This window comes from Balearica regulorum, chromosome 6 (genome assembly GCF_011004875.1).
Source record: "Balearica regulorum gibbericeps isolate bBalReg1 chromosome 6, bBalReg1.pri, whole genome shotgun sequence".
In the NCBI taxonomy this organism is placed as follows: domain Eukaryota; kingdom Metazoa; phylum Chordata; class Aves; order Gruiformes; family Gruidae; genus Balearica; species Balearica regulorum.
The window spans coordinates 14,120,019-14,147,836 of NC_046189.1; the positions used below are offsets into that span (position 1 = coordinate 14,120,019).

Consider the following 27,818-nt stretch of genomic DNA (forward strand, 5'->3'; position numbering starts at 1 on the left):
CCGTGTCTGGGAGGCACTGGGGGATCAGCCACAGCCGCCCAAGGAGGGAGCAGGAGCCCCCCTAGAGCTATTTGCAGCCCTCCCAGATGTCTCACTTCACCGCCTTTGTGCCTCCCGATGCCCCGTCTCCTCATCCCTCCCCACACCCACCCCCCGAAGGTCTGTTCTCCCTGTTGATAATACATTATCTACATTTAATGCCTCGCTGACGTCCTCCCCTTTGTCTGACGGTGAAACCCCGACCAGATGTGAAGCTTCTTCTGTTACTAATGGCAAATCCTTTTGCAAAAGCTGGTTGGAAAATGGGGAAACTGCTTTTATGAAATAAAAATCGAAACACTGGACTCATTTTCATTCTGCGGGCCTCACAAAGGAACAGGTTTTATTTGGCATTATTTCTGTCTTTTTACAGAAAATCACTCTTTGGAACCATGGCTCAGAAGATGGGTTTGTATTGTCAGTACTCACATTGCCAAACGTTTCCTTTGCTGTCCTGGTCTAGTTACTATCTCTCTCATGGTCCACTTTTTGCCTCTGAAAAAAAAAAAAGAGGGAGTGAAAAAATGCAAATGTTCTGTTATGTGTTCAGACCTCAGCAAACTGAGGTCACCAGTAGCATTCCCAGAAGCACGTGTGTGCTCTGTGTGTGCTGAGCATGCCCGGGTGGATGCGTAGATGGGCTCCAGGAAGCGGGTGAAGTGCGGCTCAGAGGAAAGTCTCCAGTTAACCCTCAAACTGCGTTTTTATCACTTGGCATAATTTCCAGAGTCCTCCTGCAAACTTCCTTGCTTCTATAATAAGGTGTTAGGTTGTCCCATAGTGCCACCCCCACTCAAAGTAGCCCTCAGCCAAATTATTATTAAAATATAGCAGCGCCGGCTGCTACGCAGCGGCAGAGCTTTACAGCAGCAGCCAGCAGAGCTGCGGTACCCAAACAAAGCCCTTGAGAGCCTGCAGACAGAGCCGTGCTGCACTGGGCCAGCATCTGAATGGAGACCCCCAAGCTGGAGGGATGCAGATAAGGCGTCAGCGCGTGTCCCTTCCCGGCGAGCCAGCGCTAGCATGGCACTTGCATTTGGGCTGCGTGTGCTGGGATCTGCATAGTCTTTTTTGCTGAGACAGGTGGTAAGAGGAGATCCTGGACAGCAGGAACCCCAACCACTGCCAGCAAGCTGGGAAAGAACTGTCCTCCCGACCAAATGCTTATTCCCATCACTACAGGTGTGCCTATCTATGTTTTTCCTTCTGATGCGAGCATTCATTTTTGCAGCTAGTTCAGAAATTCACTGACAAATGCCAGTCTGAAATGTTTCATCTCCTGTTCAATGGACTGTCACTGAACCAAAAAAAAAATGATCTGCAAGGACATGCCTGGGCTCCTGGTGGGTCTGCCCAGAGCCAGGATTTGAGGAGCCTCCCAGACTTACTCATGACATTCTTCCAGTTGAGGGGAAATCTAGCTAGTTTTTAAGTTTCAGTCTAATTCAGAAGGATTTTTTGCTTTTAATTTCTGGATACGACAGCATATCCTGTGACCTGGAAAGTGTGTGCACCAGCAAAGCTGTGTGTTAGACCCGTGGAGGTTCTTGTGTCCTGTCACTTGGGATGAAGAAGTCGAGGAACTCATTTGATACCCTGAAGAGTTGAAACAATAAACTGAATATGTAAATGCAGACACACAAGGCAGCATGAACATCTATGGCGCCCAAGAGATTCGACAGAAGCTGGTGCAGCAAAGGTGCTGGATTACGACCATGAGATGGCCTGGGGCAGGGAGAGCAGGCAGAGAAGAAGCTGCAAGGGCTGGCTGCGGGGAAGCACAAGAGCAAGCGGCCCAAAGAGGCCGAGGAAAAGAGAAGCGAGGCAGAGGTGCGGGACCACACACCAGTGAAAACAGCCCTGGAGTTGTCAGCAAAGACGTTTTCCCTGTGCGATTTTTCCCAGGTGCAAGGAAACATTTCTTGGTAAAGGTACAGCTCAGCGGCAGAGGTGCTTCCTTTTGCCACTGTTTTCTCCTTCCAAGGCCTGGAGACTGCCGGGCACTGCTTCTTCTGCTCTCTGCCACCACCAAGGAGAGGTGGCCATTTGAGGAGCGACCAAACTCAATGAAGCCGTGGCTCACTGAAACACCCAGCTCCAGACTTTTGACCTGGGAGGGAAAAAACCCTGGAAACAGTGGCAGCATCTTTACCTAGCTTTTACCTTGAAGCTGAAGGCAACAGCAATGAACGCAGTGACGGGAACAACCAGAGCAGCCCCTCCTAGGCCTCCCATCCATCAGTCCCCTCACCGTGGCTCACAGCTGTGTTTTGCCCTTAAGAGCAGGGCTGGTGAGTCTCACAGCTGCTGGCTGCACAGTGTTAGCAGGAGATGCTCTTTGCTCCCCTTTTTTTCCTTCCCATGTGTTTTTTTTCCTGGAAGCTTTTGCTGCCGAGGTGCCCTCCCAGTCGTCAGGGGCACAGCCATCCTGCACGCAGCGGTGCCACCAGCACAGGGCACACGCCGGGCATTGCTCCACTGCTGTGGAGTGAAACAAAAGTAGGTCAGGAAACTAGGTTTGACAGAGCCAAGGACTGAACTTGTCACCTCACCTGCCATCGGCGTGGGAACCAAAAACTGCCAATGCCAGGCAGCTGCCGGGACGCCAGGCAGACCGGGCAGCCCTCGCCCTCCTGAAGCCACAGCACCGTATGTGGCCCCGCTGCTGCAGAGTCACCTCCAGCGACGGCTGAAGATCTCTGCGGGGATGCTTCGGGTCTTGCAGGTTCCCCAGCCACCAGCTGCACTCACTTGATTGATAACTGAAGCAAACTCCCGAGTCCAGGGCGAAGGCACTAATTGCAAATGCGCACTAATTGCAAATGCCCGCTGCCTCCGCTGGAGCAGCAGGACAGCGCTCTGCCAGCCCGTGCGATGCTCCTCCTCACCGGAGGGGTCTGCCACTGGCCACACACAGGGGAACAGACATCACTGCATGGGGCCCCCAAATACTCGACTTTGCCCCATTAGTGAGCCAGAAAATCACCCACGACGCTGCTGCCTCCTGCAGCAGGAGTGCTCCTTTGTTTAAGATACTTTCTAATGGATGTGCTGCAGAGCCACCACGTGCGCGTTTCTGCCCACTCCACAAGTCCTCTGAATATTGGGGAGCCCAGTATGCTGGCCTCCGGGATGGGACCAGACTTTGCAGGTCAGGGCAGCAGAGAGGATTTCTAACCGCCGAGGCAGAAGGGCTGGTGTTGGCACATGGCGACTTTCTGGGAAGAGAAGTTACCCGTGATGAACCCCACGTAAGGGAGGGAAGATTCAAGGCCTTGTGACCTGCAAAGCAACTCAACCCACGGAGACTGCATCTGTATTTTGGCAAGTGGAGTCCTTTTGCACGAGGCAGGGGTGGCAGCGTCTGGAGCTGGGCGGGCAGGAGCGGGACAAAGCCCCCGCTCCTCGCAGCAGCTGGGGCAGGCAGCCCGAGAAACACAGACGTGGTCGGTGCCTATTGAAACCCCTGGCCCTGGCTGCCCCCCCCGCCAGGGGCTGCCCCCACGCAGCTGCCCGTGCAACTTTTCGGGGGCTAAAACCCATGCCGCTCCCTCCTCGCTTTTGGCTAATTGCTTTAATGCATCCCGAGGCGCCCGCCCTGCCTCCCTCCCACCAGCGGCTCATCATTTATTCACAGGGCTGAAACCCCCCGAGCAGCATCCCGCTGGCCGTCACGCTGTGGGGGGCTGATGCGGGGCGGCTGGCTGGCCACGGAGAAGGATGACATCATCTTCATGCCGGGAGCGAGGCGCGCAGGGCTGGGGGAAAGGCTTAGCCCACTTATCTTCCGACGTACACCTACAATTTTCCCTTTCAATCTCCTTCCAATCTGGTTACTCCCACGTGAGTTACTAATATAGGACACGCAACGGGGCTTCTCCCCGCCTGGCCTATCCTCATCTATTCAACTAATTAGCTCAGTTTCGCTGGGGGGGCATGGGGGTAAAGAGGGGGAGAGGGGAAGGGAGGGCGGGGGGATCTTGTCCGAAATCCACCCTTCTGCTCCATCTTCGCACAGCCCAGGCTGGTGGAGCTGAGCACGGCTCTGCTGATGCCAGCCGGCAGGACCTGCGGCAGGGCTGGTGCTCGGCGGCTCTAATGCCATATCCAATGTCCTGCAAAACTCGGGGAAGGGGGGAGCACAATGGTCCCTTCCCACCCACCCTGGCATAATACCTTCCTGCAGCAGCAGCCCTGCAGGTGCTGGGGCAATATTGCCCCTGCCCTGGGGAAATTACAGTTCTCAGCCGGCCGGCGAGGCAGGGCAGGAGGGGAGAGGAGCAAACAGCAGAGAGGGTACTGTTTTCCTCCTGTCCCCTTCTGCAGCCTGTCCCCGCAGCAGGTCCGGGACAGATGGGCGGTTTTGGGGGACATCACCCCCTGGAAGAGAGTCCAGGACCCACCAGCATCAAAACTATCCGCAGCTGGACCCGTGGCATGTGAGAAGCTTTAAGAGTTATTTGGCAGGGAATGAGTGGTTAATTACCATGTGCCACCACTGTTAACCTCTGCAAATAAGTCTAATTATCACAGATTAATGAACAGAGCGCAGGCACATCCGAGGAGCCGTCACTGAGGGTCTTGCTGGGGCCACGTTTCATTATCTTTCCAAGCGCTGCCGTCCTGCCTCCCCTGCCGCCTTCCCCCCAGCCACGCGTCCTACTGATGCTCCAGCCGGTCCCTGAGAAACGTGGCCCCACAGCTCCCATGCTGCTGCAGCAGTGGAGAAACCCCAGGGGGTGCGTTGGGGAAGGCATGAAATCAGGGTCCCCAACCCCTCCCAGTGCTCGTCCCACGGACATCAGCGTGGTCCTACAAGGACACTCGCACAACAGGGCCATCTCCTCACGTGGTGTGACAGGGATCCCTGCAATGTTTGGGTTGTGCTACCTCAGAGGCTCTAGCTCCTGCAGGCAAATAATCAAATGAGATCCTCCTGTCTGATCCAGGGAAGAAGAAAAAAAAAAAGCAAACCCAAAAAAACCCCTAAAGCATGTTATTAGCTCTTGTGGTCATAGGGAAAAGCTCAAGCAAATCTCACAGGCTGAGAAAGCAGACAAAGGAAAAAGAGACCATGGTTATTGATTTTTTTATTTAAAAGCCCACTCCTTCCCCCCCTACACCTTACGAGAGCCCGCGGCTGGGCAGGCGGGAGTCCTGGCACCCGCCATGGGACGGGCAGTGGCGCGGGCAGCCACCTCTTGGGCACAGCTGCAGGACTGGGCTGAAGGTGGCAGGAATGGCAGAAGGCTGGGGCTGGTACGGGATGCAGCCTCAAAGCAAGGAACATTAATAAATGATAAGATTTTACCATCATGTCAGGAAAGCTTACACTTCCAGCATTAAAATAAATAATGAAACTTTTATTTTTTTAGCTATTCTGGCTTATTTTCAGCACTTGCTGAATGGCTGATGCTTTGTTATGGTTGCTTACCCAGCACTCAAGAGCATCTTTTCAGATTTGAACCAATTAGCCCGCGCTCACCTCAACAAGCACTGCTACAACATGCACACGACTGACGTACTGAGGCTCCCGTGCCAGCAAATCGATGGAGCCTTTTTTTGTTACCCTGCCTGAATTTAAGAAGTTGCTATCCTTGTCTTCACGTGGTCTGATGCCGAGAGAGATTCTCACCAGCAGAGAAAGGAAATCTGCAGGCGGGAACGTGCTGCCTTTGCAATTGCTGTCTTATTGCCCCCGCAGAAGAGCCCCGCTGGCCTCGGCCATGTCGGGATCAAACGTGTCCCATCGCCTCCCTCGTGGTGGTTTTGCTGCCGAGCAGCACAAACGCGTCCCCGGCTTCGACACGCTGTCGCGGGGAGGAAACCAGCAGATGCAGAGGAAGCTGAATGTGCAAATGAATGTTAAAATAATTGGAGCCACCATTTCAGACTTGATGAATATGCTGCTCAAATTACAGCTCTGCCTTGAAAACAAAACAAAACAAAAGCCCCAATGAATGTAACATTAATTTAATAATAGTGAAACTTGTAAATAATGTAACACTCATTTAAATGGTTGCTCATGCAAGATCTCTTGAGAGAAGAGTAAGGGACTTTATAATTTTGGGGTGGGATGACACATGTTCTGTAAAACGTGATGTTTTATTCAGCAGCTCCCCCAAGGGCCGGCGGGGCAGTGGGGCCAGGGCCAAGGAGCTCGCAGGCAGCCCCCAGCCCTGCCACCAGCCACACGTGCACCCCCCCTCCTCCTCGCCGGCCCCTTGGGTTACCCCAGCACCATCCCACCTCGTGTCTGGGTGCTGGCAGCTGTCTCCCCATCCCATGGACACCCACGACATCCACACATCTCAGACGCCTCCTCTCCCTTCGCTGCGGCATTTATTTAAATGTTTCTCTTACCCTTCACCCTCTGCCATGAGGTGGAATTAAATTCACAGAAAAATAAGAAATGTGGTCCAGGGCCAAGCTAGTAATTGCAATCAAACCCAGAGAAAAACAGAGCAGAGATACACAATTGACTCGTTTTCCCTTCAATTTTTTTAAGTTGCCCTTTTTTTTTTCCTCCTCTTTTTACTGTTCTAAGAGCCTATTACCACCGTCTACAACTTCCTTTCACCAAGGACCTCTGGGTTTTTCCCTGCCTGCTTCCTCTGCTTTATTTATTGACATATTCAATAATTCAGAGAAATCTTATTTTAAATGCACAGGGCAGAACTCGCCCCCAGGTTTAAAAAACAAATCCTGTCACATTTGGCAAACAGCTGCACACAGAAGGCAGGCTTCAAACATATATATCCAAATATGTAAATTCAAAGAATCAATAAATACAGTGGATTCTTTATTTTAATTTTTCATCTGAAAATAAAAGCTTGTGCGTAACATTATCATAATATTGCCGTATTGATTTCCTTGCGGTAAGGAGCATCCTACGAGACGTGCCCCAGGAATGAGGTTTCTCCCGGAGTGAAGGTCAGCCTGCTGCCACAAGGACTATCCATATACGACCAAAAATGCTTGATGGAGAGCTGATTTGCAGGGCTGGGCTCTAACCTGGTGCGACCAGGCATCCTCGACCCAGGAGGCACCTAAGTGACAGCTAAGGGAAGCCCTTACGCACGGGGCTTTCACTGCACGTCCCATGGCACCTATGTGCTCCCCCAGCGAAGACCTGGGGTCTGAGCTGGTGACACGGGGGCTGAAGCCTGCGGATCGGCACCCGCCATCCATCTGCCCCGTGGTCCGTATTGATCCTGTGCACTAAATTTATTCTGCTCTAATATGCTATTCAGAAGGTTACCTCTCCTCTTTTATAGCCTGTAGTATACTTACTTTTCACTTCTCCGGTGCCCATCACGTTACACAACCTCACGGTTGACCAGCGCTCTCCAGCCATCACCCGCCATGTAACTGCCCAGGTTTGTTTGTAGGTAATTGAGAAAGAAATGTAAACGTGCCAAGATGATTAAGATATACACAGCTGGTGTCACCAGAAATGAGGAAAAAGGAGCAAGCACTGAGTACGTGTGAGAGAGCAGCCCGTGCTGTTTCATACTGACTCATCCAGGACCGTTAGCCTCCAGATGATGCTAAAGGCAAAGAGGCTGCATTGCAAAACCGCCGGGCTGTGCCTCTGGGATTTCTTCATGCATTATCATTTTCATCTCGTTGCTGTCGGTTATAAAATAAATGTGTACATCAATACAGTAGTGGCAAGCAAGTGTCTGTTTTGAAGAGACGTTGGCATTGTCTTATAAATGTCAGCAGCCGAACAGCAGTGGGCTCCGTCACCTGCTACCGCTTCTATCACTTCCCCTTTATTAAAAATACATATTGACAATAAAAGCTCCAGCTAAAAAAAAAAAAAAAAGCCCCTCCCTCCCTCCCCAGAAGAAAGACCTTGCTCCGCTCTTCTTGGGAAATCTTTAAACATGTGCCCTGCAAAATGACCTTACACATCTTCTCCCCTCCTGTGAATGCCATTGAAGTACGCTTTTAAAACCAGGCAGTAAAAAGTGAGGCTCCTGTAAGCGGTTTAATAGTGGCGCTTCTCACAACTGCTGCAGGAGCAAATGTTTGAGCTTTCTAAAACATTGCATTTTGTCCAACCTGCCCCGCTCACGGCCACGCCTGCACGCGTGGTCAGCGCACACAGCCGCACGGCCCCCGGCCCCTGCCCCGTCCCTGCGAGTGCTGCAGTGGCACAGGGCACGCACAGTGCTTGTGCCACAGGCTGCAGGGACGGGCACGGCCTGACGCCAACGCCGGGTGCTTCTTGCCGAAACTCAAGGGCAGTAAGCGTGGAGGGCTTGGCTACCCCTGGCAGACGGGAGCCGGGCTGGTGATGCTCCTGCAAGGCTTTGGGTCACCTCTCTGGGTGCAGGCGGTAAGGAGAGGTCGGAAGCTGGGCAGGTCTGGAGGGAATTTATCACAGCTGACTGAAGCACTGCAGACGGCACGGGTATAATTTTACTATGGTATCAGTTTAAATTATTTTTTCCTTTTTGGTAGGTGGAGTAATTTTTAATTGAAAATTATTTTTAAAAGTGGGAACCCTTTTCCTTTCTAAGTAATACAAGAGAGAATTTAGAAAAGCATCCCATGAAAGCAAATCCTTGCCTAAAACCTTACTACTTGAATTGCTGTCTCTTTTTCACTGCTTTCCTTCACCAGGCGTCTCAAGGAAAGAAGGCCAGCGCTGTTTTAGGAGGGCGGCTCACCGTACACAGCCCACTGGGCGCTTCAGACTCTTACACATATCTCGGATTTGCAGTGGAGCAGCTGTTAAACAGATGATAGTCATGCCTGCAGTTTGCATCCCTTTACACCTCTGTATCAGGGAACCAGAAAGCTGCAAGTTCCAACACCTTCACAGAAATCCCAAAGAAAACACATGGCTCTGGAACACGAGCACGTGAACACTGCCATGTAAATGTCAATCACCGTGAATCCTAAACATCGGCCATTTGTAAACTATCCGACTGCAAGTCAAATTGTTTTATGGTTAGAGGAGCATTTAATATACTATGAACAGTTTAAAGTTAGCATTTCGTATTCAGAGTGATTAATGGCACCATATTGTATTTCAATTACTATGAGATACTTCCCCGTAATAAACGATGGCAATAATATTCACATTAAGTCAATAAAAAGCATCTTCAAAGTGTGATGTATAAGTGCCATTATCACAGCCCAACGTGAAACATCATACAACAAGTTAGCAACGCTGATAACAGAAACCCCAGCACCCAAAGGCAGATGCCAGTGCGAGGCAGAGGCATTGCCCTCTGGCTTGGGAAGCCATACCAGGTTGCTCGTCGCTTCAAGGTACAACTTCATAAACTCCAGCCTGGGAGCTGATGAGATGGGGGCTGTGAGCACAGACATCCTACAGTCATTTCCTAGGCACTACGGCCGGTAAGAGCTACACAACAGGTCACGCCAAAGCTTTTCATCCTCTTTTTCTTCTTCCACGTGAAACCTCATTAACTGAAAAGGGAAATTATTTTTGCTCATACTGTTTTAACCTGCTTGCTTGCCTTTTAATTACTAGCACTGATTTAACTTGAGTGCCTAAGAGTGCCATACCGACTGGATACAGCTGCTTTCCACTGCCGCACACCTAGAATATAGTCGCATTCTCCATCAGGAAGTGGAAAACTGGAAAAAAATAAATTAATTCAAAACCAAGAAAATATTTAATTTCAATAAACAGTGAATTGTTTTATCTTGGCATCTTAATTTTGTTTCATTTGACTAAAATAAAAAGACACTTGGCTTAGATGTCAAAACACAACAGCATGTATCAAAAATTAGATACAGTATTAAATACCATCTAGAAAAAGATAATGATAAATTAATAACTGTTATGAACAGTGTATTTATAGCTAGCAGAAAATGTAGTCAAACGAGAAGGTGGAAGTAAAATATTTTTGCATCATAGAAATGACAATTCTGTCTCTGTCAAAAGAGGATATTTCACCATTATCAAAACAAAACAGAAAAGCCCAAATGATTCACTTTGACTTTCCTGTTGAAAATTATGTCCAGACTGGCACATCCTCACAAAATGCCTCAATTTCAAAACAAAGTTGCATGCCCTTTGGATGAAAATTGACTTCTGCTGGAGACCTTAGCAGCCACTCCTGCTGAAGGGCTTGGCAGAGAAGGTGCCTCTGGTCGCACTTGGCACCTCTGTCCCTCTGGGTTAAGGATTCGGGCCCCCTGCCCGAGACCCACACACTCCGTTCAGTGGAGGCTGGACTCAACAGTCCCCCTGTTTCTAAGGTACAATAAAAGCAATTTTGTCTCCCCACTCCACAAAAATAAAGGCTCACCCTTTGGTGCTACCACTAAGAAGCAAAAAGCAATGCACCAGTAACAGCGGTGTTTATAAAACTCTAGAAGGACCTTTTTTTTTTTTTAAAGAAGAAAGAGAGAGAGAGAATAAAACATTTTTCTTTGCAGGTCAGCTTTAACACACCTGGTGTAGGGACTGCAGGAGAGTAAGGAGATCTCGGAGGGAGCCATTATCCCTAGGTCACTGCCCGGGCAGACCATAATGGCCTCTCCCAAGCTATCTGAGGCAATTGTTTCAATAAGCAATCGTCCTACAATCAATGGCAAGACAAACGGCGATGCTCCTCCAGACTTCTGCTGGTCTAGTGGGGGTGATACAGCCTCAGACAGCGGGTGCCCAGGGGATGGGAGCCCCTGGCCTCACCGTGGTGGCTTGGCTGGTCAGGACCGTACCAGCACTTGCTGCGCAGGCAGGGGCTTGCCTAGCAGTGCTTCCCCACGCAGCTCGACCCATGGTGGCTGGTGCCCTTCTGAGGCTGGGTGGCTATAGCTGTCTGCCGTGACCACGAGCACGTTGCTTCTGCAGTCCTGCATGGAGATGCCACCACCAATATGCTCTGCAGAGCACTGCTGAGCTACCCAGTACCCTTGCACCACGACCACACAGCTGCAGCCCTGCACTACAGACTGCCTCTGTGCTGTTTTATAAATCCCTGACTTTATGAACAGTGGCTTTTATTAAATCAAACACTTAAACAACTTAGACCCAGCTGGAGACCCCAGCACTGCCTCCTGGTGCTGCAGCAACCGAGGTCTGTGGTGGTTCTGCACAGACACATGGGGTGACCACGTGGGCTAAGCTGAGGACCACATTGTCTTGAAACCCTCCCACAGTGCCTGCTCACGTGGGGGCTTGGGGGATCTTCACTCAGTTTCCTGCAGCCAGCGAGGACTGCACCTGGGGACATGCACCATGTCAGCCATAAGGATCAACTCACCACAGTAACATCAAAGTAATTTTATTAACTGTCTACTCTGCTCTGAAAAAGAAAATACCAGCTGCTTCAACAAGCCTGTATTTAAGGTTTTCTTTCCAAAGACCACTTTATTTTGTATCCCTAGACTTCTCTACCAGCTTGTCCAAAGCAGGAACAAAATACGCGTGACAAATACAGGGGCCATGCGCCCTGACACACGCTCTGTCCAAGCCCAATTTAAAGTGGAAATTACTGGTAGAAAACAAAGAAACCTCCATAGTTTATCAGTCCTAATCCAATTAATGCTAATAATGTAGGTTACTAATAACAATACATAGCTCTCTTCAACACAAATCAAACTTGTACTGCTTACTGTACAGCTGAGAGACAGAGGCAGACGTAGCAGTAAAACACAAGTTGAGTCTCCAGGTCAAACCAGGCCATGCCCTGACCATACTGCTCCTCGCTTTTTAAGTTTCCTATTATTCATTTCTTGAAACACATGTTCCTACTTAAGCCAATGGGAAATTTGCCACTGACTTCAAAGGGACCCGGAACGAGCCCCTGCAGCAGTCGCTCTCCTTAAGGAGAAGGACCGTGCATCCCCAGTTTTGGCAGGGCTCTAGCAATCCTGCTGGCTTATAAAGTCATGGTCACACTTAACACCACAAGTGCCGGGTGAAAGTTTTTGCAGGAATACTCTATCCTTCATCATGGTAACTTGAAAAACACACTTGAATTTGTGCAGAATTCAGCAAATAGGTTCATTAAAATAATTTTTTTTAAAAAAATATGCATGCACCGCAGAAAGGGGTGAGTCATGGTTTCTCAGGGTGCTGTCTGTGGCAGGACTGCACACTTGAAAACTGCAAGAGGGCAGAGGTTCAACCCCCACATTCAGTCCCCCTGGGCGACCCTTGCTGAACCCAGGTCTACCCAGGGTGGAGGACCCAAAGGGTGGGGAGTTTGCAGCCCAGGCTTTTCCTTCTCATCCAAAGAGCAGAGGGCTCATTCCCCAGCAGAGCTGTACTGAGCGCAAGGGCAAGGCAGCGTCGTACGTCACCCGTCCAGGCCATGCAAGCCCTTGTGACTCCCCTGTCAAAACCCAAGTGATGTCTTTGTGTGTTGCCATGGAGAAAAAGTGATGTCAGAGACCGAGGCAGCTGCCGAGCCTGCTCGCCTGCTTCCAAGAATCTGCAAGAGTTTCTGGAGAGACACGTGTTTCCCTCTTCCTTCGGTCCTCCAAGGCTCTGCCTCTCCGTCTCTCAACTCTTGGTTTCAGAAATCAGCAGGGATCCACCAGGCAGGACAAGCACCTGCCTTCTGCCTGGCAAAGCTCTGGCAGGAATGATAACACCCACAAAACAGCTCTCAAGGCAGGGGGTTGCAGAACAAGACTCAGATCTCCTCAGCTACCACTTATCACCCGTATGGCCGCTTCATTTCTTTCCTCAGAAAGAACAACTTCCCAGCTCATCTTCTGCAGGCGATCTCCACTTTATAAAATTATTTCCCCCACCCCTTATAAAATAATCTCACAACATTCCCTGTGGCTTTAACAGTAACAGCCAATTACTCACTGGTGGCAGGAATTGCTATGGGTAGAAAGGGCACGGATGACAAACTGCTGGCTACCCTGCTGAGCACTGCCCCAGAGGAAAGGACAGATCAGCAGAGCTCCCTCAACTCCCAAATCGAGGTGGGCAGCCAGGAGTCTTCTCCAGCCATGGATGGCTCTGAGGGAGCAGGTGTGATAGCTACAAGCCAGTCCCCCTGCTCATTAAACTGCAATTTGAGAGGATACAGGGCTTATTCTGGGTTCTGACTTGCTTTGTGACTTTGGGCTAAGCTTTGCCTCTCACATTTAATCCATGAGCTCTTGTATTGTGCAACCACCACCCCGCAACGAATGGAGCACTCTCGGTGCTACTGCCTTTCTATGAGCAGCCAGGTATCCATCTGACCCACTGATGCAGTCTGCAACATGGGCCAAATGGGTACGAGGTGTTCCGCTGAGTGCTGCTTACGCTGTAGATGGAACCATGCAGACCCTCAAGGGAAGTCAAAGCCAAGGAACAAATACAGTGGTGGAAGAGAGGCCCAGAGACTGACTTTCCGTCTTGAACAACATCCATTTTCCTTTCAGCAGTCCACAGCCCGGGAGATGAGGGCTGATCCCCCAGGAGAGATCAGCAATATTTTTAAAAGACAATGTCTGCAGGTCTGTTGTTCAAAGGTCTGTCTTCAAGAAGGGTAAGGGCTGAGAGAGGGAGAAGCCCTGGAGGTGCAGCTGGTGTTGGGATGGGAAGGGGCAGCCTAAGGGAAAAGCTGTTTCTGCCTTGTTTCGTACAACGGCAGTCGCCAGAGAGAAGCTCTTTAGAGGGGGAAATGCCGCGATGCCCAGGTGATGCCCTTGTGTCACACCAGGAGAGCTGGACTGATAGAGCAGGGACTCTAGCCCAGGGCTGAATTTGGCTCCAGTCTCTTTGTATAAAGCCTGGTCACTGCTGTGGGGTAGGTGAGTGTTTGTGCCAAGACAGGTATTTTATTCTCCACACACCTCCGTTCAGAAACATGAAAAGCTGGTCAGCAGGCCAGCAGCACAGCTGGGACACCTGCGTGCGCCCAGCACGACTCGCTTTGGCAGGCAAGCTTGGAGCTTTGGCTTGCTTCCCTGCACTCCAGCATTTCCTTATTAATTCACACATCCACGCTTCACTGCGAGAGCCGCGTCTTCAGCAGCTTCTCATAAGGAACAGGACTAAGAGAAACCTCAAGAGAATGTGAAAACAGCACAGTAAGAGAGTCTTGCAGCTTTCAGCAGAAGACAGGCTTTGCTTTGAATGCATTGCATTTCCTTCATCTGCGAAAAGTCTAGGGAGAAAAACCCAGCGACAGTGCTCTAACCCCTGCTTTCTGGAGAACCCTCTCCTTCCCACAGGTACCAAGTGCCGCAGGTGTTTGCTGCGGTGCCGCAGAAGAGCCGTGCACAGCAAGCCCCCCTTGCTGCGTGCGCTACCTGTGCTGCGATGACGGCTCTTCTTAAAAGGGCTCTTGCTGGCTAAAGCCAGCACAAACCAACGTTTTGTCCAGAGTGATGTGTGTAACAACACAAACTAGTCCCCAGTTACCATCTGCTGAACCATGCCAGTATACTCCTATTTTATTGTAAGGTTTCCTATAAATTACCTGAGCATAATCCAACTCAGTCATTAAAAGGCCACCAACTCAGAAACGCAGCACAACATGTCTTTCCTACATCTGCTGACAGCCGCGCAGCACCTCCCAAGGCTGCCGGGACCCCCCTCCCAGGCCACTCTCCGGAGCAGTGCCGCACTGCCAGCGGCACCAGCCCGGGAGGGTCTACAAAGTGGACACCTCGGGTTGAAGCTGCAAGAGTCCAGGCTGAGCCCGAGACTCAGAGGTCTTCCTTGCAGCTCATTATTATTTATTATTTGTATCATAGAAGTACCTGAGAGCCTACTAATATGATCAGAGACTGCATGTCAGATGCTGAACACCGACAGAATAGCAATGGTAACTGCCCTTGCCAAGAGGTTCAGAAACATACAGATCAGTTTGGGCAGAAGGGAGGACTCGAAACACAGCAGAGGGAGTGGATAGATCCACATGGGTTCAGAGCTCTCGGTGGGACCCAAAGAAGATCACGTCTCCCACTGGCAGCACTGGGGTCGTACCTATCCGACACTTTGATCCATCACCACCCAGCTCTGAGCGTAACTGCAGTGCTCTCCCGGACAGCACTGCTTTGTGTCCTGGCTTTGGAAACTGGGAGACAGAGACCGATCGATCCTAACGCGAACAGCCACAGCCATAAGGTAAAAATGATTACAAGGAATACAAAAGCCCTAGAGCACATGAACAAACCACAGCAGATGAAGACTCTTTCCCCAAAGTGGAAACTCAATCCTATTACATGCTGAGTGCGCTCGGTGCCTTTTCAGCACAGGGGGTCAAAAGCCTCCAGGCCAGATCCAGAGCAGGCCCGTTCAGCTATGATTTCTAACCTTCCCTTGAAGCGCTGGGCTTTGTTTTCTGTCTCAGCCCAGAGAACTCAGCTGAATAATGTTTTCGCTTCAGGATGGCACATCCTGCTTTCCCACCAAACATCTTCTGTGTCTGGCCAGTGATCAACTTGCAAAGTCCACTGAGACTTTTAGATGCCCTAAGCTATGATTATGGGCTAAACCCATTCATCTCCATCCTGGAGGGTGCTCGTTAGCTGCCCTGCAATTAAACCCATTGCAATATCCGCAGGGCACTGACTTGAAAGGGCGGGGAGCCAAATGGTGCCTGTTTTTAGGAAGGAGGGGAGGCACAGGAACCTGCTGTGCCACACTCTGGTGTCCCTTTCCCTTGCTGCAGATTTGGGGAGCAGCTTGTGGCTCACCAGAGGCCAGGAGGCACCTCCACCCACACAGGCCCAGCATGGAGATGCCACCACCCTGCTTCACAGTGCCTCCTATCCAGGCAGAGCCAAGCGCCGGTGATGGTGATGGCTGCAAGCTACAGCCATGCTGCTCCCAGGGACGGAGACGGGAAGGGAAACCACCTCTGCACCCCGTGCCTTTGGGCTGCACCTCCAGAAGGAAGCATGAAATACCCAACTACTCTCCAGGTCACTGAAATGGTGGTGTGCAGGGATGGGAGAAGGACGTGGGGCCAACAGAAGGAGCTTTCTCCAGGAATCTGAGGAGGAGGCAAGAGGTTGGGAGGTATCCAGCTGGAAGTGGCAGGGGTGATGTCTGGGGCCTGCACAGAGATGTTTCATGCTGGGAAAGGAAGTTGTCTTTCAGCTGCTTGATGTCTGTTGGGGTTTTGGTTCTCATCAGACATGGACACAGATGCACAGGCACATTTGGGTATTGGGAAGTGGCAACTCTGAACAGCAGGGTGGCTTTTGAGCTCTCCTGCTGTGCCTCTGGCAGCCTCTTCCAGCCATGCCACCTGGCCGTAAACCACCACCACGAGTCCTCCAGGCCCCTGGCAATAGCTTTTGCATCCACTCCTGGAGAGGGTGCAGCTGCAAATCCAAGCACGCTCCAGTGGGCTTCTCAGTGCTCTTCCTCCCCTTTGCACTTTGCAAGGCTTTACAATCAGCAGCAACCTCAACACTACCAACCTGGAGGCACAGCCTCTTCCTCTCCAGGAGGGACACTGACTGAAGAACCAACACCTTTGAACATCCCTGTTGCAGGTTTTAAGCCCAGGAAAGTTGTATTAGCTCTCCATTTGAGATGGGGAAAGAAGAGATGCAGCTGGTAGCCTAACATACAGATGTAATGGTAGAAGAAACTGATAGCTTGGACACCTGGAGAAACTGCTTTAACACTTTTGTTGACTACAGAGGAGACCACAGGCTTTAAAACTGCATCAGGAGCTGTGTAGCTGTTTCATTGGTACCAAAAGGAGTGTGTCCAGTGAAATGTTTAAACTATAAATTGATATACTACCCAATGGCTTTACGGCACCTTGTCACTGCCCAAACCAGAGCAATGAAACACAAACCCAACGGGCAGATCAGCCTTCCCTATCAGGTCCCCGCTATGCACCCCTTGCCATTGTTCCTGGGGGCAGTGGGGCTGGAAACATCCCACGGGAAAGCAATCAGAGTGACCAAAATTGTGATTTTGTGCACACCAGTGGCTTGCAGAGACCCAGCCAACTGCAGGGGGTGATTCTGCGCTCCCAAATTGGAGAGGGTAGAAGAGGTTGTTGCCAGAGGTCCTGGGACAGGCAATGAGAAATTCAAGTTCTTCCCAGAAAACACTGAAGTCACCTCTCCTCTTTCTCTAGAAGAGCAGAAGGAACAAGGAGATTTTCTTTCCTTTCACTAGGACTAACCACTCCTATTGCCCCTTGATGCCAAAAATACAATTCCTTCTCTTTCCCGGGTGCCAAGACTCAGCGGCACTATTGCACAACCAGCCATGCCACCTCCCTGCATCTTCCCAACATTTCAGCAAGTCACAGGAATGAAGTTTGGGGCTGGCCTAAAAAATCCTCTCCCCATCCAGGCTATTCTCTTTACCCATTACAAGACAAGCCTGTGCTATGGCTGAAATGCCCGTCCTTACTCCCTGCAGGTCCAGCCTGCACCCTTTGCCTGCATTTTTGTGTAGTCTTCTGTGCCCTTGAGCCCAGCTGTATAGCAGTGGGGAGGTATTGCTCCTCCTCCACGTCCGATTGCGTTGCTCTCCACGATGGATGGCGTGGTTCAGCCGGAGCAGGGAAAGTGGCTATCTGCCAAGCGTAAGGTCAGTACAGCCTGGGAAACAAAAGAGAGCTTGGCAGAAATTGCCTTCCATTACCTCTGGGTTAGCACAGGTAGATGCTACCTCGGGTGCTGGACCGGCAGCATTATACCCAGCGTATCACCACATTCATTTTTTGTCTAGACTTTTCTACTTCTGCCAAGTGACAACCCCCTTCTGCTTTCTCGACTGACCTCCAAAGCAAAATATCCAAGACAATAAAAATGCAATGTCTGCCTGGAAACCACACAGGCAAGCAGCCAGATCTGTAGCCCAGCTCTTCACCTCAAGGCTCCCAGCCAAAACCCTGCCCTCAGACACAACTCCTCCTGAAGCCAGCCAGAGCAGCAGACCAGCATCTGCTCACTGGATCTGGCCATCAGTTACGGTGCAACCTGGGCATGGGCTGGGCTCTTTGCTGGTGTAAAGCAGCTGAGCTCCACAACTGAGAACAACCTTCACCCTGAGGGTGGAGAAGTGGCTGTTCCTACAGGACATGCGTTTAAGCAGAAAGTTCAAGATAAAATAGACAAGTAGAAAGATTTTAATTGATTCAAATGAGAGCTACCCAGCAGCAAGCAGAGGTGAATGTCACAGCAGAGGGGACTCCTGGGCTGCCTGTATACACCCAGCTTTGCAATAAACCAAAGCACGAGCAACTCACAGGTCTTCTCTCACACCAGTGTTAGAGGGGAACCTGGACATCAGCGCACTAAACTTTCTACACATTAAAATGGTAGTTATGCTAAACGGGTCCAGAAGCATAGCACCAAAATGTTTTTCAGCCACAGGAATTACAGAATTTGAAGACAAAAATGTGTAAGAAGCTCATACCATAAACCTTCACTGCTTTTGTCCTCTACTTCCTTGCCTAGGTCAGAATGAGCCTCTGCATATGCATACGGCCTTGTTCTGACAAGCTCTTAAGGACAAATGCTTATTGAAAGCTTTTTCTGAAACAGGTATTTTTTTGCATAACCCTCTCTGTACAGGAGCTTTGTTATGATAACCAAGTGCTGCTTCTTTCCAGATCTGACCACCTTAGTCCAGCTCTCTCCTCTCCTGTCCTTGAGTTCTCCCTTCCCAAGGTGCCCAGGAAAGGCATCGCTTTGCCAGATCAAGGCATGCTTGGAATTGGTAACGATGGTCTGTAAGACCTCTCCAGCAGTCCTCACTGTGCTAACCTTGCCTCTCATCTTCCCACTAACACATACCTTTACACATTTATGGGTGTATTTATGAGAAAGAGCAGTTTATTATTCACATCCAGCCTCACACCTAGCTTTTCTGCTAAGCTGAAGGTGGTGGAGATGGTCCCGTTTGAGACAACCTACAGCTCCCCAGGTGAAGGCTGGGAAACAGGCATTGTTTGCACAGGCAGCTCACAGGAGACAGCCGTCTTCAAGTGAGCTGTCCCTGGACTGTCCAGACCTGCAGCCTCAGGGTCAAAGCCTGAGCAACAGCTCCCACAAGCCCTCCCACTGCTTCTGGAATGCAAGCACCTGAACAAAAATGTTTTTTACAGAGGTGAGACCATTTATTTGAGAAAACTGCCTACATCCAGTCTCTCCCGATTGCTGCAGTTCCTTTGGCAACAGCTTCATTTTTCCCTTTCCCTCTAGATTTTGACTCCTCAAACTGGAGTACAATACTTCCTCTGCTTTATTCTAGTTACAGCAATGTTGCTTGCCAGCACCTACAAGAATTTGTGGTTGGTGCAGCCATTATCTGGACTTTCTTTAGAGGTTTATTCTGAGCAGCTTTCTTCAAAGATGGCTTTCAGAATTGTTATCATGGATCCGGTCTTGGAAAAGGCAATTTGTTTTCATCACCCAGAAAGAAAACATACCATGTACTAATTATCACTGATGATTTTTGCTGCATCATATTTTCACATCAATCTCAGTGTGACACTTGGGATGAGACACGTATACTAGTTGCCTTGCACCAATTCACACCAGCTGAGGCCAGGCCTAGGCACTCCCACCTGGTTGCAGAAGGAAGACAATAGCGCAAAGAGACATCTCAGTCACCTAAGGCAAGAGAAGGGCGGTGCAACTGCTCTAAAACCAGATAGCTTAACAACCCCTAGCAGCATCTACTTGCCCTGATACCCAATCTAACTCACACAGGCAACAACCCCCCATAAAAGGGCACCAGGGGATGCTCGTCCAGCAGCCTGATGGCTAGATATGGCTCTGGCAACATAACCAATGGGACCGCAGGGCCCTCTGAATTTCAGGGCAAAGAAAACTTATTTATTCTATTACTGGACACCCCCCCCCATCCTGAAATGAGCACACTCAGTTCTGCAATCCTTCCAAAAGCAGAAATGCAACTGCACCCAGTGCCAGAGCAATTTTGGGGAAGCTCTGCACCACACTAACCATTTAAGGTCAAACAGCTCATTAGCCAACCCAAACGAACCCTCAAGGAGCGCTCAGCTCACAGCTAAGCCTAGTTATATGCCACAACAGATACCTTAACAAGCACACGAGCATTTCTGGAGACACCGCCTGGCTGGACTAACGCTCCGCACTGCCCATGCCCTGCAGCCTGGGCTGCTGCACGCCCAGCGCAGACACCGAGCCCCTGCTCCCTACGCTGCCTGCTCCTCACGCTGCCTGCTCCCTACGCTGCCTGCTCCCGCTCAAGGGATATTCCCACTCCATCCCCTTCCAACACCCTCATCAGCTGCGCATCTTTCCTAGCCACCTGTGACAGAGAGGGGGGAAAAAAAAAAAAAAAAAAAAAAAAAAGCGCTTTTCTCGGTCTGGCCACCCTCCGCCCCCCGGGGACCGGAGCGCCGGTGGCTGGAGCGCGGCGCACGGCTGCGGGCAGCGCGAGCTGCTCGGCAGGCACCAGGTGCGCGGCCCCTCGGCCGGCGGAGGGGCGGCCGCCCCGCTCAGCGCCCCGCAGCCCCTCCAGAGCAGCGGTTTACCCGCCGACACCGGCAACCACGGACACCCGCGCCGCACTCTACCGCTGCTGCGCGCCTCGCCGCCCCTTTATATAGCACCCTAAAAATAGCTCGCCGCGCACCGCCTCGCGGGCCGCGGGAAGGAGGCGGGAGCCTCGCTGCCGGCCAATCGGCGCCGCTGTCGACCGCCCGGTACCGCCCTCAGCGCCCTGAGCGGCGTCGCCATTGGGCGACAGTGACTTCAGGCGCGCCGCGGGCCCGCCCTCCCCGCCCCGCCGTTTACCCTACATGGTCACGCGCTGCCTGAGTGGGCCGCGCGGCTGCGCGCGGGAGGGGGGCCGGGGGCGGGGCGGCGCGGCCGTGAGGCGGCCGTGAGGCGGCGGCGGCGGCCGCTGCGGGGGGGGGCCGGGCCGGGTTTGCCGAGGGAGGGTGAGAGGAAAACGGGGGGGGGGGGGGGGGGGGGGGGGAGGAGGGGGGATGTGGTCTCCCGAAAATAAAGAGGGGAGGGGGCGGGGAGGGGAGGGAGGGCGCGAGCGCGCATGGCCGCGGCGCGGGGCTGCGCGGTGCGCGGCGGCGGCGGGGACGGGGACGGGGACGTGCCCCGGTGCGGCGGCCGCGGGGTGCTCGGTGCGCGCCGGCGCCTCTCGTCCTCCTCGGCCCGGCCCCCGGCCCTCGCCGTCCCTCCGCGCTGATTCTCTCTCTTTCTCTTTTTTTTTTTTTTTTTTTTAAAGTGTGACTGAAACAAAACAAAGCCAAAGGGACGCTGGATCTATCATTGGTTGATTTTCCTCCTTCTTTTTTTTTATGATCAAAAACAACCCCCCACCCGAGCAAACAAACACACACAAAAGCAGAAAGAAAGGGTCTTGCTCAGCAGCAGCATGGATGTCTTGGCTAGTTATAGTATATTCCAGGAACTCCAGCTTGTCCACGACACCGGCTACTTCTCAGCTTTGCCATCCTTGGAGGAAAACTGGCAGCAGGTGAATCATTTAAATTACTCCTGTAAATCTCTTAAGCGCAGACAGTCAATGCATTGGGGCTGCATTTCTGACTTTATTTTATTTTTGTTCTTTAATTCAGGGTTGGTTTTTTTCGGTGGTTCTTTTTTTTTTTTTTTTTTTTCCGCGTGGGTAGACCTTTAAATCTCTGTATTTTTTGCCATGACAAACCGAGCAGTCCATTCAAATCTGTCTGCCTTCAGTCCTTTCTGAGCACGCCTGGCAGCACCTGAGATCCGGTGGCATTCTTTAGTGTTTTGTTTTTATGATGACTATTTTTGTTTTATTTTTGAGCTTAGCTTTTTTTTTTTTCGTTCTTTTAAACAAGGCTGATCACTTCCAGCCAGTGCTGACAACTGGCAGCTGGTGGAAATGGAATAGATCATTCTTATTTTCAGGTAATTAGTATATGTCAATAAAAATCGTAGCTTAAATCAGAGATGGGGGGTGGGCAGGTATGTGGAAGCACTAGCAAAAGCTTTTAGGCTGAATTCTGTAACTAGGGAGATGACTTCTTTTTCTTTTTTCTTTTTTTCCTTGCCTTTTTTGTTTTTTTAGAAGGTGGGGAGAAACATACACTTCTTGCTGTATCTTAAAACAATGACGCCTTAGGCTGGTTCCAGTAAACCACTGTGTTTTCAGGCACCGTAGGATTAATATGCAGACAGAATTAGGATACTTTAAAGATGGAAATCAAGTATTACAAATGCATTAAAATGATGACTGGTGGTGTGATAAATAAGACCAAGGAGAAGAGTAGGTTACAGAGAAAAGAGTTGTATAAAATGAATTATGAGCCCAAATTTATAGATCTATAAATAGTTAGCAGCTAGAACACTGAGGGAAAAGGAAAGACAGGATTCCTTGTTACGGCAGGACATTGTGAGACAATCCTATTTCTTGATGTAGTTTTCTGGCAGAGGTGATACGCCAGACAAAATTCTGGAAACTAGTGTCTCTTTAAAAGAAAAAAAAAGAATCTGCTGGTGGGTAGGAATAGTGGAGTGTGGCTGGGATGACATGTGGTGCTAATGCAGCGCACGGACCCGTGGCACTATCAGTATAAGAATAACAAGGTACTGGATTTCATCGTGTCAGCGTCCACCTTAGTCTTGGCTAGCGTAAGGGTAGTGTGTGTTAGGTCTCCAGTAAGTGGCAGTTTGGGATGTTCGTTTTAATTTTTCCTTGGAAGCATGTGTGGGGAGCAATGTGGATGGTAGGGCTTCAGGGGAGCACTTGGGCTGTAGCATTGTCATCCAGCTGGACCAGGGCTGGATCTTTAAAGGTTTACCCTAGTAAAATTGTTTTGGCTTCAGCTTTGTGTGCGTATGTGCATACACACGAGAGGTTTATTGACAGCTACAGTGCGAATGCATTCACGATTTAATTTGCAAAATGACCGATCCAACTTTGCTTTATCCTCCGAGGGGGAGGGGATGCTTTTTGTTATTAATATTCAGCTCGCACATCCATGATGGTGACATCTGCTTTCCTTTTATATTTTTAACATGCTAATTAAACTGAAGAGGTTAATAATTTCATTTAAAAAAATAATTTCATAGCATCGTTATTGTTGGATCAGTTGCATATTCAGTTGCATATTAGTAACAGTCCAGACAGTCCAAAGCGAGATAATCTGTTGACAGAGCCAGCATGCTTTAGGCAAGTACTGTGTGTGATACTCTGTCTCCTGCTGCCTTCTTTTATGCGTGGACGAGCAGCAGTTTGTTTTATACAGTACAATGTACCTACCCAAGCCCACTGTTACTATTGTGAAATTTAAACTCACACTTCCCTGGTTAAACCCCACTGATTGTCCACATATGTTTGAAAAGAGAAGTTGAAAATAATTTATTACATTTTCCCTTATTTTCCCTCAAATCCTCCAACCAGTGCCTGATGTTTCATAATACATCCGGTATTTACAGTTTGTTTTTATTCCCCTGTTGCTGCCTGGACTCTCCTTGCAAACAACGGGGAGCAAAACTGATGTATCGGTGGTGGGAGCAGCCGAAGCTGGCTGTACAGAGCATGCGGTCACGCAGGCTTGGCAGACCCACCGACACAGAGACCCCAATTTCATTCTTCTGAATCATTTGCAAATGTAGCCAGGTCTTGGGGATTTATTTATTTTAGGCAAACCGTAGCAACTTTGGGACAAGGCATGTGTGTGCACGTGTGTGTGTTTCTTAAAGGTACCCCTTAAAACTGTTAGGCTGCAGTCGAGACCCTGGGCAAGAGAGCTGACTGGGCAGTGACTGATCCCTGCAGGAAGCGTCAGGATTGGGAAGCAGCAGCTTTAATTTTGAGCGAAAACACTTGAATAGGTCTTGCCTCTGCTCCCATGAAGAGCTCTGGTGCCATACCTGAGCTCCACAGAGGCTTCAGAGCAGTGCTGCTCCCAGCAGCAAAGCAATGTGCCCTGGGAGATTACTTCACTCTGTTAAAAAGGGGGAAGTTGTATGGGTCAAGAGCAGACTTCCTTTTAATGTTGTGAGCTCCAGTTGTTTTGTGAGTAGCAGCTACTAGTGCTTGATGTGGAGAGGTTAGTCCATGCCAGTTCCTGCTCCTAGAAATGGTGTCCACTGTGATACCATAAAAGATGTAGTTTCCCCACTGAAAATCAAGAGTACGCCTTGGGGTGCAAGTGTGGATACAGTCCTGTCTTCCTTTTCTCCTGAGTCTGGACCACACTTTTTGTAGCTGCTGGCTGAGGACTACACAGCTGGGGCAGTTGCTCATATTTCTGATTGTGAAACACCCGTCACTCACGGAGGGCACTGACAGCACGGGCAGGTTGCTAAATGCTCGCATGCAGTCAGCTGATCTTCTCTCCCTTTTTTCCTTCCCAATGCAAGAGAAATGTGGGCACGTTTGGTATCTGTGCTTTGGACAATTAGCATTGGAGTTGAATGAGAGCAACCCAGCAGTATATACAAAAACCCCAGATTTTGTGGGTTTTTTTTTTAAACAAAAAACCCCCTCACTCCATCCTGGACGTAGTTTACATTGTAGAAGTGGAAATACCTGAAGTGGAAGCTGGAACTGAATCCATGATGTGTTTCACGTTATTTTAAAACACATGTTGGGAAGGAAGGGCTTGGTTTTTAGGCAGCAGAAGCTTAGCTTCACTATGTCAGCTTTGGGTGTACTCCTTCAGGCAAAACACGTTTGAGGTCAGGAGGGTTTTTTCTTGGGAGTGGGGAGGTCAGCATCTAATGAGTAATTCGTAGCACAACTTCATCTGAAGAGAGAGAACTTTATTTAGTCTTTGTTTAGCTTTTCCAGCAGTGTTGAGCTGCCACGGCGCTGAGATGTATTAAAGGAAGAGGTGGGCTCCGTGCATTAAAAAATGAGGCATTTGCTGTATGTCAGCTGGCTGATACCTCAGCATCTGTATGTTTCTGCCTGGCGCTTCATCCTGGCTCTGACTGAACCATCCTAATTGCTCTCTGTCCCTGTGAGCTGACTCTGCAGCTCAGGACCGGCGGGGGGGTGGGGAGGGTGGGGCAGAGATTTCAGCACCTGCATGGCTGCTGCCGTGCAGCAAGAGGACCTCTGGCCACATGTGCTGTTGCTCAGGGGTAGCTGTCTGATGTGGCATCCCTGAGATTGGATCCAGACTGCTGGGAGAGACAGCACGAGGCCAAAGAATGCCTCGATACTCTGCAGAGGAAGGAAGTGGGTGGGAGGCGACTGTGTGGACCGTAACCCGTGCAGCTACACGTGGTCCCACTGTCAGTGTGCCAGGCTGCAAAGAGGGGGAGAGCAGGGCTGAGAATTGGGAAGGGCTGGACACGGGGCTTCAGTCTGTTCTTCCTGCTGGGCCTTCGCAATGTCCTTTTGGGAGTTCATTAAAAGATCAGTGTGCAGAACGCATCTTTTGTAGTCAAATATGTCTCTTCCTAGGGGTAACATTTCAAACTATTCCTATTATCCTTCTCCATAGGTCCCTTGGAGGACTGTGACTGACCTTGTGTGGAAAAGGGGTCTGATCAGGAGACATCTTGGGGCTCTCTTCATAGTCTGTGGGGGCCATAGGGCAGCATCTAGCATGGCAATTCCCATAATGTCAGAGCACAGGAACACAAAGAGCAGGTAGATTTACAGGGTCACCATGTGTGTAGCTGATGCAGGTGTAAAAAATCAGCAGGGCTTAGGTGCCAAACCTTGGTTTATTCCAAAAGAGGCAGCTTTTCCCACGTGTGTCATTGGGCAAAACAGGTCTAATTGGCTGGCAGAAGTGGAAATGGCATTATATTGTTTGCCTGATAACCACTGCCTGATAACATTTCCTCTTGCCTTGGCTGACCTGGTTGCTCTCAGCAGCAGCAAACAATGATCCTTCCAAGGAAGATGCACACTTCCTGTAAAACATAGGATCAAGGAAGCCTTTGTTTTGCTCTTGACTCTGTTGTAGAGCCTTCTCTGAGTATTTTTAATCAATTCTTCAAGCCTCAGTTTCCCTCCTTCTGAAGTGACTGACAGCAACGATGTGCAGGCATAGTCTTTGGGGGGCTTGGGAGGCTGAGTTTTGACCCATTCTGGCAAAGGGCTTTGAGATCCCTGTGCTGTGTGAGCAGAGTATCCCGAGGTGACTAATCTAGCAGAACTCTTACATCTTAATGCTGACTTCTACTTGGCAGACAGGGTCATTTTCAGGCCTATAGGAAAAATTTCCACTGCTACTGGAAAGGAATAAATCACACTGGAGAACATTTCTGCCTCCCCATTGTCTCCATTGTTCTAGTTTAATGGCATAGTTGGCCACTACATAAACTAAACCATCTCTTTTAATATTGCTATTTCATCTTGGTTCTAGTCACAGAGTAACACATTTCTTAAGTGCTTATAGTACATCATGCCTCTTGAGAATAACTTGCAGAAATGGTTGACTTCCAAGAACAGCCACACGTGTAATGCAGTGTATTTCAGACTCTGAGCGCTGGTCCATTTATACCTGCAGGCTCTCTGTTTGCTCCATGTGCTGAAAGCATGCTCCTGTCACCTCACAGAAAGAGACAGAGAGAAAAGACAAACTTGAAACTGCTGTCTTTATTGTTTTATGATTCCTTAATTATAGAATCTGTTGTTATAAATGATTATTTCTTGGCATTATGAAAGTGTAGAGCCCTGCGATCCATGTTACAGGTCTTAAAATAGCTTATTATACGTGTGACTTGTGTCAAGTGATTTTGAAATAGGACAAATACCTTTAAGCAATGCACAATCATAATGTGGGTACTCAACTAGAAAATATTTTCTCTTATTTGTTTGGGATGCTTAAACCTCCCCTCCCCCAAGCCTACACCTTTCTGTATGTCCTATTGAATAGGCAATGCATAGCTTAGAGTAGGCTACATAAAAATCATGATATATAGCTAGTCTGCAGTGTGATACTTCCATGTGGAAATGGCAGAAAGTCTTCAGTTCCAGGCAGTAATTTCACACTTAAGCTCTCCAGGGTGAAGGCAAACAGTATCTTCTGGATATTGTTGTATTTTTTGAGGCCTTGTCAAATGACTCTCAGCTGAGAAACATCCAGTGTGTTGCTTCTCCATTCTGCATTGGGAAACGTGTTATAGGGAAGTGAGAAGGAAGCTGCTTCTGTTGGACTCTGTAGCTGCATATGAACAACCTTGATTGCCATTGTTTTTATAAAACAAAGGGATTTTGCTCACTGGCTGAGCAGCATTGGTGTTCAGTACATTAAGTGCACCTCATCTCTTATCGAATTTGTCATATTCTGCAGAGGGGAAGAAAAATTGTAGGCTTTTGATCACCACCCTCAAAACCTCATAAAAAAGTTATTCACAGGCATTGTAATTGGTGGCAGTTTTCTGTTTTGATGGTAAACCTGAATTCTGGAGAGTTAATAAAGGTGTTTTCATGAATGGTGCTGAGTCCCTCTTTCCTTTCTGTTTCCCTGGACTCCAAAGTGCCTTCTGCCCGTTCCCTTACGTAGTCATCTACAATGCCCCACCACTTCCAAACTCCCAGCAACACTCAGGAGCCGGGAGTGCTATTTTTGTGGTGTCTTTCAGGCTCAAGTTGCAGGAATCACCCACCTGAATTGCTGAATTTCTTCTCCCCACAGGTCCTCTTTGTACTAGGGGTGCTTCTGCTTGGTCTAAATGAATCCAGATTCACTTGTACTGCAGGGTTCAGCTGATTCTGTAGCAAACAAACAAACAAACCTGCCAGGGAAAAAGCATTCCCTCTTCCCAAATTTTCCTGGGTAGAGAACAAGTTTGGAGTACAGATGTTACACAGGTATATTCCCCAGCTTGATGCTGTTGTATTTGAGACCATCCCTCTTTTCTTCCATTGGCTTCAGTCTTGATCG

At 49.7% G+C, this 27,818-nt stretch overlaps 1 protein-coding gene across 6 annotated transcripts in view; it reads left to right on the plus strand.

Moving 5' to 3' along the window:
• Positions 1–20,830: 20,830 nt before the first annotated feature.
• KLF7 (KLF transcription factor 7) overlaps positions 20,831–27,818 on the plus strand; it is a 70,933-nt gene continuing 63,945 nt past the window's right edge. For 4 of the 6 annotated variants that reach the window (XR_012836053.1, XR_012836052.1, XR_012836054.1 and 1 more), the window contains exon 1: positions 20,978–21,454. Coding sequence is in view for 3 of the 6 variants with exons in the window: in XM_075756390.1 (XP_075612505.1) it covers positions 21,353–21,454 (102 nt within the window). In the remaining 3 variants the exon portion in view is untranslated. Of the gene's footprint in view, positions 20,901–20,976; positions 21,455–27,818 lie in introns of those variants that run through there. The other 2 variants (XM_075756391.1, XM_075756392.1) reach the window with 2 other exon arrangements.